General features: G+C 40.9%; 1 protein-coding gene across 1 annotated transcript; it reads left to right on the forward strand.

Moving 5' to 3' along the window:
- Positions 1-9,120, forward strand: LOC121898049 (circadian-associated transcriptional repressor). The gene is made up of 6 exons (XM_042412933.1): positions 1-165; positions 2,568-3,030; positions 3,402-3,477; positions 4,238-4,316; positions 6,058-6,184; positions 7,520-9,120. Exons 2-6 carry the CDS (start codon positions 2,608-2,610, stop codon positions 7,916-7,918), a joined length of 1,104 nt encoding a protein of 367 aa, XP_042268867.1. The 5' UTR covers positions 1-165; positions 2,568-2,607; the 3' UTR covers positions 7,919-9,120.
- The last annotated feature ends 7,070 nt before the right edge of the window (positions 9,121-16,190 follow it).

A 16,190-nucleotide genomic window follows, 5' to 3' on the forward strand; every position in this document is an offset into this window, starting at 1 on the left:
CAGACACGTTGCCTTGGGAGAAGCAACACGGGCCGATCACTGGCTGTACTGCCTCCTTACTCACACATCGCACGTCCAGCACATCAGCTGCTCTCTGCCCAACAGTCTTGCTGGATTTACCGCTGAACAAAGGAAGAGTAACACCGTCCGCTCCATCCTGGGAAGGTACGTACCTGCCCCGATCCGCATCTCATCCTAATGATCAGATAATCCTGATAAACTCTATGTGTGAGTGAAAACATTAGATGATGTTATTCAAAGAAGAAAAATCATCCAGAGGAATTTGACTCAGTCATATGATAGTCGTAAAGAAGCAGATATTTGTGATGGAGGATTAATGATATGACATGACAGTTTAGGTGTTACATTGATAACTATTCCTGACTACACTCTTGGGTTTATATAATTTACCTGTGCATGCTGCCAAATTTACTACGAGAGATGAGGAAGTCTATTGTGTCTGTTGAACTGCTTTGAAACCTGCATTAAGGCAAAGAGATCCGGTGATTGGACTTTGTGTTTTTCCTCGTTTCTTTTAGGGGATAGATGATAAATTTTGACCTTTCGATTAGGGGATTTTTTGTCAAAATTCATGTTTATCGCCCTTTTTTAAAAAGAAATTGAAGTGTGTGTGTGTGTGTGTGTGTTTGTGTTAAAGTGGTGGGCATCTCAATTCGTGTGCCCCACCTACACAGGTAGATATAGAAATGGAGACTATAAAGGCAACCAAGTATGGGTGTGTTTTATAAAACAAATGTATGTGCTATAAAAACGTGTTATCAGTACTAGCGTAGCAATTTGAATGTCTATCTGAAAGACTGTAGGCCTATAGGTGGTGTATTCAAAAGGCCCAGGACAAGTGAATATTTGGACAGTGTGTGTTATATATGTGTGTTGTTTTATTACACAATCAAATCAAACCAATGGTAAAAGCACTCACTTTATAACATGTCTCATAAGTGGTGTTGACTATCTTAAAGCATTTACATGTGTAATGTCTTTATTATTTGCTGAGAAATGGCTAGTGGGTGGTAGTTCTCTGATACGTCTTCTTATAGAAAAAATAATCTTATTATATGTATCACAGGATATAGTAAAATATATTTAACATGTAATACATTATGATATTCTGAAAAAGTTTGCTGATGGACACTTTACACAGACATGAATTAAGAAAAAAAGGCTTGTTCGGGTTTACCTGAATTAATGCGGCGTTAGTATATTTTTAAAATAACCAGCTGGAATTTGAAAAAATGTAGAAATTGCATATAAGTTTAATCAGATCTTTGATGCTGAATGTCTTGAATCGTGATATTTTATAAGTCCAGTCTCCTGGTATTCAAATATAATTTACACTGAGCGTTTTATTACAGCTGTTCAGCCTGTTGTGTGGCAACCTGGCCACTCATTTTATTTTCAGCTGTGCTTTCTGTCATCTCGGAGCCATGTTATTTATTACCTGCAATCGGAAGCATCAATTCTTCTTATTTTTCTTTGGGGGTTTTTGTTATATTAGAGCTTGTAATAAATCTCTGCTCCACCCTCATATGTAACAGTAAGATCAGAAGGTGGTTATCCTGAGACAAAGAACTGGGGAGCAATTAACTCTCCTACCCTCAAATTTCACAGGAAATCTGTGACATGCCAGGCGTTAACCATTCAAACACCAAAAATAATCTCTGTGCTGAAAACGCTGTTCTCACTTCCTTTATGTGAGGAGCGATATAATAATCACTGAGGAAACATGTTGGAGAGATATAAACAATTAAGCATCCGTGAAGAGCATTTGGTTGGAGGAGTTTTTATTCAGGTATTCTTCAGTTTGTGAACCAACAATGCCAGTCTCCCATTTTGTAAAAATCCTTTCCCCCCCCCCACACCAAAGTGTCGACACCAAAGTGTTGACAGGAGGTTTGCAGTCTTAGCTTGACTGGTTGTCATGGTGGCAGACCCCTGCCCCCTTTGAATAAACAAGCTAACAATGTTTATGAATGAGTGTGGTGGTAGCAGCTGGTGGGCCAGCTGATGGAGCCCGAATGGGGAATAACACTCAAACCAGTAAAATGCAGAATGTAGAGGTTTGTTCTTATGTGATGTCAGGATGTGGAGAATCACGATGACGATAATTTGGAGAGATTTAAGGCTCTGACTGGAAGCGGCGAGTGTTTGAGGGCTGCACAGGATTGTTGCGGGCACTGGTATGTTTGGTGTTTGCTTTTGATGGTGGCTAGTCCGTGTTTGCTGGCTCAGGTGTTGCATCTGCAAAACAAACAGGTCATTGTGGTCTCAACAACTGCGGTCCCACTGCCACCATCTGCTCAGAGTCTGTCTCTCTGCCTCTATTCATGTCTGCTTGGTTGGAGGTGCAGGGTTTGGGGAGTTTTTAAAAAAATCCAGACTAACGTGTAATGTAAGCTCAAGGACACTCCAGTAGGGTTTTGGCCGCTGCTGCACCATTTATACTGTTGAAGGACTTGAATCTGTTACTTTTAGGCTCCAGTTTCACATCTTCATCACTCCTTTATTGTATTGTTGCATTATAGTAACCATGACTTTCTCTCTTCCAGGTCAGTGATGGTCAGAGCTAATTAGAGCCTGCAGCCAAGGATGTCTGCTACAGATTCGGACAACTCCATTGACTGGCTGGCTAGTGACAATGAGGACAACGATAGCGAACAGGAGCTTGACTGTACCAGAAAGCACAGCCAGACAGAGGCTCCTTCATCCCCCAACTCCCCGTCACACCTGGGCCCGTCTGACAGCAGCTGCCGCCGGAGCGGCGAGGTGAAGGAGGGCGACAGTAACTGGAGCGAGGTCAGGGAGGCCTCCAGCCGGGGATCTCCCTCCGGCTGCACTGAGACATGGGGCAGGGACAGCATCGGACTGTGTAAAACACGACAGGGAGAAAAAATGAATGGCAAAGACACTCAGCAAGCACTGAAGAGACCTCACAGTTTCACAGAGGGGGAGCACAAGGAACGGCAGCTCATTTCCAACATGTCAGAGAAAGACCGAATTTTTACCAGAAAGGTAGGCACTTATATGACTCATGACATTGTCACCCACAGGAGGTGGTTGACAGTGTCAGCAAAACTAGGGCACGCCCTATCACCTACATCGACTCCCCTGCTGGTTTAACACAGAGTGCCTCATGCATGACACTTCCAGTAAAGATGACCCTCACCACTAACTGTATGAGCAGAGTTAGTCATGCTTTTATGAGGAACTAGAGTTCGTCTGTCATGAGTCAGTCAATAGAACAGTAGGGGGTGTTCAGGGGTTATCTAAATAATGTTGAGCAACTTTCGTATTAAAATGAACAGCAGTTTGCGAAAGCCAGTTTTGCAGAAGGTTTTTGAATAGATTTTAAATCATTAACTACAAATTTGATCTATTTTCAGTGCATGGAGCTACAATGCTACATTCATCCACTGTCATCAATCTTGAATGGTCTTCGTTCAGGGAGATACAGAGAACGTAAGTCACTCGTTTCAGATCTTTTTTTTTGTTTTTGTCTTCAGAACACTTTCACTACATTACATACTGTTTAACACAACCATTTCTCAGGCCAGTCTACATCTCGCTCTGTCTTTCTTTGAAAAACAATAGACTAGATAGACAGCATGCCACTCTTAATGAAATATGTTTCCTTGAGATTTGAGATCAAGATGTCTGAAACATGTATGGTTGTGGGGCTATCAAGTAACCACATGTATTTCCTCTGTGTGTGTGTGTGTGTGTGTGTGTGTGTGTGTGTGTGTCTATCTTTTATAATGGAGGCCATTCTTGGTAAAGGTGTACATAGCCCAGACCCATAACTGAACTCTTTCAAAATGGCCCTGCAAGGAGAGAGAAAAAAAACATTTGAATGTTATTTTTTTACCACTTGAGAATGAGCAATGTCACACTTCAGGCTTTCTTGTAAATTAGATGCTTGGCAGAAGCAAGTGAGAACATACTGTGCCACAGTCTCCAGTAAAGCAGCTGCTGAGTCGTTTGATAGGCATTATAAGGGACTCTCTGGAAGATAGCATCATGTTCAGACCGGCTCTGAAGCTGCTCAGTTTGGGATCGTTGTCAAACCCAAACTTTGTGTGACCCAACACTTCCTGGCCACACAGAGGCAAGGAGTCTGTTCCCTCCCACACACGTTTCACACAACCCATCTGCTCCACAGACTCAGCCCTACTGTCAACACAGTCCGTGTAGCTCATGGTACAACTTTCTTCTTTTCCAGGACTCAGCAGTTTCCAGGAGAGTGTGGCCATGGATAGGATCCAAAGGATCATGGGTGTCCTGCGGAACCCCTGCATGGGGTAAGTGTCCTCAGCTTGACCCACATACTGTTTGACATGCTACAATTATCCATATTGTCTTATAATATTCAGTATTTCCCTTTATATGTGTATGTTTTTGAAGCTACAAATGTATATTTTATCTAGTGTGCATGTCCTGCAAGTATCTTACTTTTACCGAAACAGAAAACACTTCTTGCTATTGACTAATAGCAAGAAGTGTTTTAGATAATAGCATGAATCAGAATCACAACTACAAAACATTTAACCCACATATGTACCATTACAACTACTAGAAATTGTGCTCGCTATTTGTGGGTCAAAGTGGTCTCCAACATGTCCGTGACACATGGCTCACAGCAGGTTGCCCTGCGAGGAGCTTTTACCCCTGCACGCTTTCAGGATAAATTTACTGCAGGGATCGCTGAGTCTCACTATAGCTGGGCATCTTGTTAAAAATGTATCAGGCGCCACTGTGGGAGCAGCACGCTTGTCTCTGCTTGATTAGCTCTCCACTTGCCAGACGGTATAATGGAGTATGATATCATCCCTTTAAAGGAGAAAGTCTACAGCTAGTGATATATTTTTTAAATGTGTAGATTTCTTTTTCTTCACGTCGTAAAATTGCTCTCATTTTCAACCTCTTTAGCATCTAATTTTTTATATTTAAACACTGTGGAATTCTAATGTATATAACAACATGGAAAATGAAATGTAAGCAAAATAACATAGAATAATGAAAGTAATTTTCTATTGATTTAGAGCTTTATTTCTGCACTAAATTAAACAATAATTTATAGAAATATAACATATTACGATCCGATCAACACAATCCAATTACACCGAAAGTTAATGAATTCAATAGGAGCTTAATGGAGTTCTGTATTTAAAGCAGCATTTCTGATACCTGTATGGGAAGCAAAGTGGGGCCTGTTGGGCAGCCAGTCACTGCGAGGGTTTGCATCAAGGTATACTGATATAAGATGAAGTGCTGCTGAGTTTGGCACAGACTAATTGGAGTCCTCACCCACCAGCTGCTGCCTTCATATGGGAAACAAAGGGTGGGTGTGGCAGCCTCCCTGCAGACCGTCGGGGCAGAGGCTGGAAGGTGGAATAAATCCCCTCCCTCCTTCCCTCCCACCATTGTCCCCTGTGCCTGCTCTGTGTTGCCAGCTGGCAGCCCCTGCAGCAACACAATGGTAGATAGGATCAAAGTGACTTTTTTAGCAGTCACTGTTGCGGATAATCTTTCACATAAAATTAACATGCTCTGAATGGAGTATAGCAGGAAGGTCCTGATCATATGACACAAGCTAATCCGTACCCACCATCTGGTTTTGACGGGTGGGAGTTAATGGGACGCTGCTCTCTGCCCACCTCCAATGAGAACTGCGTCACCACGACTAGTTTATTTTCACAGTGACGCTGTTGGAGACCATTGTGGCTTTGGTGTTTATATTTAGAGGCGAGCAGAACTATTACACACCAGGCCACGTGTGAGCGCGAAACATGTGAGAAATGTACTTAAGACAATTTCCCCCCCACACATGGAGTACAGGCTTTGCTGAGTGAGTGTAAGTGTGCACTAGCTGTTCAAGATTGCATATTTCCTGTGTGAGCTTGATGCAGAGATAAGATTTCACAGAGGAGGTTGGCAAGATTGTTGGTAGATTACACAGATTTATGCATGACAGCTTGAGTAAATATCTCTCTATTTCTCTCTGTTTCTACTTTTCTGTCTTCTCCTCACTTCCTTTTTCAGGGAGAAATATATTAATATCATTCTTAAAATGGAGGACATGCTGAAGAGCTGGTTCCCTAACGTAAAACTCCAAGACCAACTCGCTGTCACTCAGACAGAAGAAGCCGTTCCCACCAAGAAACCGAAGGTAAAGTTGTAAAAGAGTAGAACTGTTGTGTAAGAGCTCTTGGGTTAGACAAGGCCCGCTGCCAAGAACATATGGTGATGACGCAGTGAAAGAGGGACAAAAATATCTATTATTATTTAATCACAGGTCTGGGACAGGGAAGGGAGGATTAAAAGCTATTTTTACTGAGGTATTACTGCAGTCTCAGGTTCACTAAGAACAATGGCAGAGGAGAAAAGGTAATTTTGGAGGAGTGTTCCCTTAGGAAATAAGAATGGTCAGAGTCCTCTGGAACATTCCTGTGCGTTCAATTGGCAAGGATTTATTTCTGCGGCTAACCCACCCATAAACAAGAATTTCATGTACAATTTTTTTCAGTCACCACAAAGAAGCTGTTTTGCAACATCATACGTGGTCATACTGAAACACAATAACTTTAAAGCTGCTATAATCAATATTTGTAACAATAGATGAAATGACTATTATGTGAAAAGGTCCAACCCAGAGAGAATCAGCGCTCAACTGCAGTTCCCCTCGGTTCTATAAAACAATTTAGCACCGTTCAGCTTATTGTTTTAGTCTTATAGCCCGTAGCTTTACTGTTTTGGTTCAGTCTCATCACTCTTATCAGTGTTATTTCTAGATGCAGTAGGCAGCTGTTATCAGTGAAAAAGCTCTGCTAAACCCACAAGTTAACGACTGTCTGGTGAAGATAGTGGAGTATTTAGCAGCTAGCAAAGGGGCAGATATTTCTCTCAGGAGCTAGAAGACCAAAATAGGGCTAAAAGGGAGTCGATATTAGGCTTCAACGACCTTGAATGAATGATAATATAGCTCTGCTTCTACTGGATGTTTAAAAAGGTCACTGTTCATGTTCCCCATAACAACTGTATTAGGTGATAATATGTCAGTGTTGTGTTTAAAGCTTGTTGCACTGCCCCCAAGTGGCCAAAAAATCAGTCATTGCAGGTCTAAAGCCTCAGTGTATTGATGTTTTATGTAATTATAACATATTTCATATTATTCTTATTTTATATGATTTGTTTGAAGAAAACTAAAGCAATTCCAAAGAAAATTGGTGCAGTTTACATTTTGCTTTCAGCCTATTAAATCTCAGTCTGCCCAGTTCAGGTATGACCACTGAGCGGGCGCCAAATTTGACATTTTCTAATTCTACACTTCGTGACATCATATTTTTATTTTTAGTGCACGTTTTAATATCTGGCAGCAATAACAGATGAACATTAGCATTCTAGGCTATTAGAGGCTCAGTTACACTTTTCTGTTGATTCGTCCCTGACAAATAACCTGCTAAATGAAATGAAGGGTTAAACTCTGGTCCTTTTTTCCCAACAGCTATCTCCATCTCCAGTCATCGCACCTGCAGCAGTGAGCCCCGTAACCGTCAGTGATCCCCCAGTGGGCGCCAAAGCCCTGAGAGTCACTGACCTCACTCCTCCGGGAGCCTACTCCGCCAGTAACCTGAAGTGGCTCCACACGTCACCCATCTGCTCCCCCACAGCAGAGCAGACCCAGGCTGGCCCCAGGCACCTGCTGCCCCCCAGAGACAGAGACCTTACGCAGGACAACGCTGTGTCCTCCAGCACAGACAGCCACACTAAAACAGACTCGGTGCCCAGAGGGCCTCCGCCGGGCAAAATCAACGCGCCCTGTCTAGAGAGGCTGCTTAAGTCGACAGAGAGCATCATCACCCGCAAGGGGACGGGGGGTTTGATGGACAGCAGCTGGTCCTAGTCCATATAGAGGGCTGGGTGTCCAGCTGTAAGCACTGCAGACCCCAGCCTAGCCTTTCCTACCCCGCCAGGAGCCAGTCAGCTCGCTTAGCCCATTCCAGCCTTCAGGGGAGACGGGAGCCTTCAAAAGGGACATGACAGACTTACTTTTTAATGTGGAAGGAGTGTCGACGAACATGTTGTACTCTGTATGGGAATGTCCCCTCTCTGACATGACAAGTGTCTGCTTTATTTCCCTTTTGTTGACTTAATTTTGTTTTTTCGTTTGCACTCTTGAATAGCGTGTGTGAGTGTGGGAAGGATAGATTTCACATGCTGAGGTCACCAGAGCTAGTGATTTCACAACTCAATTGTTCCCACTGGCTTGTAGATGCAATAATACAGTTTGAGTATCTGTGAAAATGCCATTTATGCCTGAAAGGGAAAGAATTGCAGAAGTAGTTTGTGCTGGAAGGGAGTATTTCAGATATCCAGACATGTCAGTGGTCTACATATTGTTGTGCTGAAAATGTGGGTGAAATGTGACGTTATTTTCTATTCCCCCTCATGACTCCACTCTTAAGTTTATTGATGTGACTGTTACTCATTTGTATACTTTATAAATAAGTCTTTTGGTACAACTGTTCTACCTCAGCGGGCACCACGTCACGGTTAGTAAGTAGGAATGTGAACGCTACGCTCAAAGTCTGGACACCTCACCAGATCTGCAGTGAGCCAACCGGCCTCTGACAGCGAGGTCCGCAGTACGAGTCGTTCCGCTTGTACAAACAGAGGATGCTCTCGTGGCCTGACTGGTGCCATTGTAAAGAATGTCAACTGCAGATTTCTTTTTCGAGTCTCCCAGTAGAAGGCGAACAGTGCCTGTAACGTCAAGCTGTGCCTGTAAGCCGGTTTAATAAAGCGAGAGAGCCGCTCAGAATACCTGCTCCTCTGTGGGATGTACAAAATCAGGAATTCTCACTCTCCTGCCATTCTCCTGTATCGAGTAAATTATTCAGATCTTGCCAACTACTTTCTGTGGTGGAGTAGAACAATTCTTTTATTTTGCCACAGAACTGGACAGTATGTTAGACCAGCAGAGAGGGACAAGGTATTTCTCTGTGTAAATCTTAAAAACGGAAAGGTTGTCGATTCACCCTGAAAAGTGGCCTTTATAGTGTGAAATTTTATACTTTGAAAATAAACGTGGTTATATTTGTTTGATGCAAAATGGCTGCAGATTGTTTTATTTGAATTTACTGATCATACATGCAGAGAATGATAAATATGCTACATGTATATTATCACTCAAAGGTTGATTTTTCTGAGCTTTTTTGCTCATATATTTCCTAAAGAAGATAGAACATGTCACATTAATATTACGGCTTTTTACCTTTATGTTTAGGGAGATACTCAATACCACTTTGCTGTAACACAAAAAACAAAAAGATCGGAAAAAAACAAAGTTCCCAGCAAAAGGAATCTATGTAATAGCCCACTGTAAGAGTCAACCAAGATCTGAGATCAATTAAGCATCAAAGAACACCAAAGAAAGGGTTTTATCTGATTTATATCGCAGTTATACCAATTATAGGGTACGTTGACAGGAAGCACAATAAGATTTATTGTTTTGTAAGGGAGGATGTAATTTTCAGTACTTCAGATCTGCTGTACAGACAAAGTGAAATTTAAATGTGCCAGTTCAGTATCACTTCACATTTCTCAGAAAGTGTCGCTGTTGTGTGAAGAGAATAGTTGTGTTTTTCCACACATACACTGATTTGCTTTCACGTGTACACAGCCGAGTTAAAAATATGTGACCTGCCTGCACAATACAGACAATGACACCTTGTGGAATGATAATAACAGAGGTAATGATAGATATATGAACTTCATTGTCACTGAATCCAAATCTCACAAGAATGCCTTTGAGAAAAGCAATAGGCACGCCGCTGCAGAAAATTTCGACTGTAATGTGTTATCTTTATATCAGCATTTTCTAAGGTTCTGTGTGAATCAAGACACAATTTTCCATGTCTACAGCCTGGAGCTGTACTTTGAGCTTGGCTTCTAAGATAATATACTTACACAACAAACAGTGTTTCTGCCAACTAGAATTCAAAACGAAATGGCTGGTGTCACCAAATCTAAAACTGAATACTGCCATCTATAGGTGTAAAGGTAAACATCATGGGTTCATCCTTTGATGCTCTGTACGAAGAATCAAAAGTGAAATGTGCATTCATTATCGACAAAATGACCTTATGGGTTACCATGAAGGGCATCAAGGCACATAATGAAAGCAGTCTCCTTCTCCTCCTCATTCACACTTCTGCAAAATACTCCAAAGTAATGCTGTTTTGTTTTGGAGCTGATTTTATTTGGTATTGCCAGACCTTTTGAATTTGAACATTTTTTGTGAAACCACTATGATCCAACTGTGGGATTCAGTTTCAGTCAGCCTATGCCAAAGCCATTATATTCCTCTCCGCCTTGTTTCAGTAAGAACATGGTGTATTCACAGAGGGTGAAAACAGTTTGTGGGTGTAGCGTGGCCTGGAAAACAATCTGCCAGGAAATCGAGGAGATTAAAAATGGTAGCGGTCTACCACTTTTTGGATTTGTCTTTCTCTGAATCAATTACACCGTTTAGTCATATGTTCTCGTTTTCCAGATTACAAGAAGTGATTGGCAGGAGGTAGAGGGGGTCGATTACCCAGACTGCATTGTTTCAGCGTTGCCGCCCCAGATTCCATCTCCCAGGGCAAGGCTGCACTCACGTGCACAGACGACCCGACAGCATTCATGTCCAAAGACAGCTGGCACAGATCTGCCTCTCACTCGCCCTGAAAAGGGGAAGTTGTTATGAATGATAGGAAGAGCCGCATCAACAAAAAAGTACCTTTCTCATAGGACTCTCTAAGGGAGTTGGACCATGTAGTGATATGGCTGCCAACGTGAACATGTGATGTGCCGGGAACTGAATGGAGGACAAAGGGCAAGGAGCATAAATGTAATCAAAAAAAGAAGACAGGAGTAGCAGATTAAGATACTTCATTGGGGCACATTACAAAATAAAAATGTGAGGCCATGAAGGACACATTCTAAAATTAATATGATTATTGGAGGGAACTTCTCATATTTTATGTATTTGTATTAAATACTTAATTGTGAAAGGTAAAGAAGAACAAAAAATGTTCTGCATTACTGGTGAATTGAAACCTTAAAAACGCAATTCACAAGTGAACAGAAAAAGCAGCAAGCGCAAGAATATCTCATAAGTGATAAAGAATTAGATGTTCATTTGTTCAATTATGTGTTCAATTATAGCCTAAAGTGGCACCAGAATTAACTGGTAACGTTATAGACCAATATTATCCAGGCCGATATAAAAGAAATCATACTGCTTTCCATTTTAAAGGTTCACAGAACCTTTTCCATATTGATTGATGTCAGATTTTTTTTTGTTTTGTTTTGTTTTGTTTTTTCGTCCAGGCTCTGTGTGGGCAAAACTACAAAGCTTGATCATTACTGGAGGAGCAGAGACGGAGGCCTTTTGTTGAAAGCATATAAAGGCAAGTGGGAGAGAAAAAAAAGGAAGGAGGGAGGAGGACAGGTCCATGGTTCCAGTTGCAAAAAGCCGGAAGGAATAATAAATAGAGCTTCATTCTCTCCAGCTCCCTTTTCATTGTAAATTGCCCTTGATTTGAGCTCCAGCTGAGTGTGAAATGACAAGGCGGTGTGCTGTTGAATCAGGGCCAAGGTGGCGGCTGCAGTTATTTATATGTACTGTATCTATGTAATTAATTTTTCAAGACATAGACAGAAAGACAAAGGCGGAAAGTCACCTCCCAGCAGCTGACTACCCAATCAGATTATATATACAGTATACTGTAAGAAATATCTAATTTAAAAGTATATTGTCCTCATGCTATAAAAAGGCATCATTACCTCAGTACAGGTAGTGAATAAAGGGAAGATAATTGCAGCATCTCCTCTGCAAGACCTTTAAAAGTCCTCCTTCCTTAAGCTGTAAGATTTAAATAACCAACTAAAGTCTTCTGTAGAGCAACAGATGCAGTTTGTGTTAATGCTCACCCTGGCTGTAGTCTTTAATACTGCAATTTTAAAAGGTAGTCACAACCACACAGTCATCACATGTAATACATAATTATACGTTGTGAGTAAAACTGATTTGCTATCAGCAGATTGTAACCTGCTAGCACTTCAGAGCCAGACAGGGATTAGCTACTCTGTTATTAAACGCTCTCAAATGTCAGACACTTGAACGGGGATTAACGTCCAAATTTGGAAAAAATCAAGGCCATTTGACAAGGAGTTGATCAAAACAAAAAAGAGAAAACACCAGATTCCTCAATAATTTACAGGTAGTTTGACGAGCAGGAGTTGCAAGGATGATGATTCACTACATCCTGCCACTTCACAGCCTCCCGCATGATGAGACTGTCACACATTTTGATCTGATCTCGAGGAATGGACTCATTATGTTATTATGAACTGTACAGCTAATTCATTCGCACTCTATAGAGATAATGGTCTCACTCGCCAGAGGACTGAGCACCTTTAATTAAGAGACCTGTGAACCCAAAATATCTGTCCCCTGCTCAATTATTAGTAGAGCAGGTTATACAAATGATGAAACAGCCCCTGCAATTCATTGCTGCTTTTCACTGGGGGAGTTCCTCAGTTTGTCAATCAAAACTCCTAATGGTTTGCAACTGGGGAAGTCTAGTCAGTTATTGTCTAAGCCATAGTCAATCACAGAAAGACAAAACAAATCCATTTCCATAGCTTATTATTTATTGTTTAATTCTGCAGCATATCGATGTGGATAAATCAATGCTGTTGTTCCTTCCTGATATTGCAGTGGGAATATTATGGTCTCCAGCGCTAGTCTTCACCGATACAGACAAAAGTGGCTTCTGCAAGTCAGTATAGTGGAATTGATTTTTTTTGCCATCTCCAGTTGGTTATCCTCAACCCTCTTAGGAGAAAGAACAATGTTCAAAGAGCACTGTTGCCATTCTGTGTGTGTTTAACCAGCTGTATTGACAGTGAATATTTCTTCAGATGCAAAGTTTTTGATCAGTCAAACAATTAAAATGGCAGTGAATCAAGGATATATAGTATAAGAGGAGGAAACTAACTTGTGAAAAGTATGAATATGATGTAAAAGCTAGATTGTACCTAAGTAGTTGTCAAGGAGACATGTTCAGAGCAGAAATTATGATTTTTATAAATAAGATAATTAAATTGAATCAAATGAATGATAGATTTTCAACAGTATGTTCATTAAATCCATAAATGCACACTTTATTTAAAGTACATTCTCATAGCGTGGTCAACCGATTTAACATCACCACATAGTATCTTACGCAGGCTTTGTTTTTCATGGGTTCATTTGTATGCAGTTTTTCACATGTGGACTGTCGGTGCCTCATAGACCAATTATGTGAGCGAGGCATCATCAAGCCCTCACACCACAACCATCCACATATTGCCAGCTAATTACCTGTACTTACTCTTGTAGCAGAGGAGCAGAACTGATTCTCGTGGGCTTTTGATCTCCTTGCAAGACACAATGTTTTAAAAGAACAAACAAGAACCATTTTAGCCCAATGCATTTGGGAATGTTCAAAACCCTTTGGGGGTGTCTATATTCTACACGGACCTAACCAAAACATGTATCTGACAAGAGGGAAAAAGGACATTATAGTGTTGTACAAGTGGGGATATTTGGATGTATAGAAAATATAAATACCTTCAACAAGCCCTTCACACAACCAGCCATCTCTTACTTGTCAAGAACCTTGAAAAGGTCTGTAAAAATTGACAGATGTTCTGAGTTTAGAACAATAGCTATGTATGTGTGAAAATTGAACATCCACTTCACTCCAGTAATATTAATTAAGAATAATAACACCACTTTCAAAAATATAGGCCTGAGGCAATAACTGTCCACCAGATAAGTCAGTGGCCCATTTTGAAGCTTTGTCAGATCCACAGTTGCTCTTATAGCTGCGAAACACAACTTTAACTGAGAGGTCAACCAATCAGATGGCCAGCTTTGCCTTAAAGGGGCATATTAGTCATCAGTAATGTGGGCTCATCAACACCTGTCACCTCCCTTTGGTCTAATCACGCAGGTGCAGGGGAACCAGATTGCTAAAGGATAAAACATAGACACACCACTCAGTGACACATCAAGAGTACAGAACCTAAATATGGCCACCCTTCATTAAGTCTCATTTCCAAGAATAGGAAGCAGACTGTGCTCTTGTAGGTATGAATAATGCAAGCAGCCTCCAGGAGCTCATTTCCAGAGAGTGATCATCATGCTAAAGTATGGCCTAATGATCACACAGATAAAGTGAGAGGCTGGCATTCATGATTAATGCCCTCAGGTCTGTCTCCAGAGCTACACAGCCACCGTTGTCAGATCTCCTGACGGCTCTGTCCACTGAGCACACAGCATCAGACGCTCACAGAAAATAAGATGCACAGTCGAAATGTAGTCAAAGGATGAATTGTTGGCATTTGTACACAGCACGCTGTAACACCAGATATATGATACTTGCTACTGGATACAATACCTAGTAGATAATTCATACAATATTCATGTGGCATATGATTGATTGTTTTAAATATATTACAAATCCACTCAGTATGAAATGTACCAGAAGAGAGCTACACCTCAGCCATTTTGCACTTACAGTTGCAGGTTTAAGCTGTGCTCTGGAGAGAAATTCATTCATACACATCTCATATTGTGTTTTTCACATGGGTTAATAAGATATTCCCCACATTTACTCTGTAAATCAGTTTGATTTCTGTTTGTTTCTATTTTAATCCACTTTTTTTTCTCTTGTTAATTTGCACATAATGATATAAATCATTCTTGGTCTCCAAGCAAGATGAATGATCATATTTGTTTTTTTGCATATGCCTTTACTTCTATTTTGTATATTTTTGTTTATTTTCCTTGTTATTTACAGTGTTGTCATGTAATAAATTATTGTTTATGAGTTACATCTACTTTTGATCTTGGTGCAGATGTCCCTCTTATGCCCACTAGATGGAGCTATTGTGAAAGAAACAAAATATCACTGGAAGAGTATTTCCCTAATACTTATAACCATAAGGTTGCATGTAACCACCCGATGCAATTATCTCAACAGGGAGGGAATGGTAATATATTTCACTTTCAGTAGAAGACCAACACTGCCATAATAGCAGTGACGTTTGAATTTAGAAAAAATCAACATACAGATTGTATGTATAAGTGTGCTTGCATCAGGCAGCCTTTTAGTGTCAAATCTCTGTGATATGATTGTAGAGGTTACCATGGTATCTCACATTTCAGATTTACCTGCAGGTAACTTACAGTAACATTTATGCTGAGGTCAGTCTGCCTTCCTCATGCAAGCTACATTTCATATGGCATTTTTGGCTTCTTGACACGTCAGGGAGTCAGACACTGCCACAAAGACATCCGTGTCTCTTTCAATGACAGACACGGTTTTGTGTTTCATATGCAGCATAGGATTTCTAACAGCACGCCTTATTTGTCTGTGTGAACGATCCATCCATCAGATCATCCCACCATAAGTCTGCTGGAATCCCGTGATCCCAGAACCCTGTTACTGGTAGACCACAGAATTGATCCTAGCATACCAGCTGTGACTCTGTTACATGAGATGCATCAGACCGAACTGTAATGGATGACTGGAAGGCATGTCATTTCACTCTCAAGCAATGACAAAGCTACAAAGGACTCAGCTCATGTTTCAGTGAGACATGACTGAAATATTTACAGTCACCAGCCTTTTGATAGACTCCATCAGTCAGAATACAGATGAGCGACCCGAGCATGCTCTAGATGTTTTCTCCTATCTCATCTTATGCCAGTAACTTACAGGTTGGCATTAAACAGTATTGGGAACTGCTAACACACAAGCACTCTACTGCAGTGCTGTCATTACAGAGAAGATTTAAGATGTGCAAAGTCACAAGTCTGATAGCTGCAAATCATTTCTCTTTAAACATCAGAAAATTTTACTTGTTTTCCAGTAACACAGGCTGAAATTACACTGTAAAATCCAGGATTTATATCAAAAACACATTTCTAAATTGTCATCTTATTAAAGTAAACTTTATTTAAAAGAAACACTTGCAACTGCCAAATCTTACCTTTTTGTTATGATTATAAAAGAAGGGGACTGTAGCACAACGGACTTTTCCCAGTCTAGTATACAGTAGTGCTGTGGAAAACA

This window comes from Thunnus maccoyii, chromosome 5, assembly GCF_910596095.1.
Source record: "Thunnus maccoyii chromosome 5, fThuMac1.1, whole genome shotgun sequence".
Classification (NCBI taxonomy): domain Eukaryota; kingdom Metazoa; phylum Chordata; class Actinopteri; order Scombriformes; family Scombridae; genus Thunnus; species Thunnus maccoyii.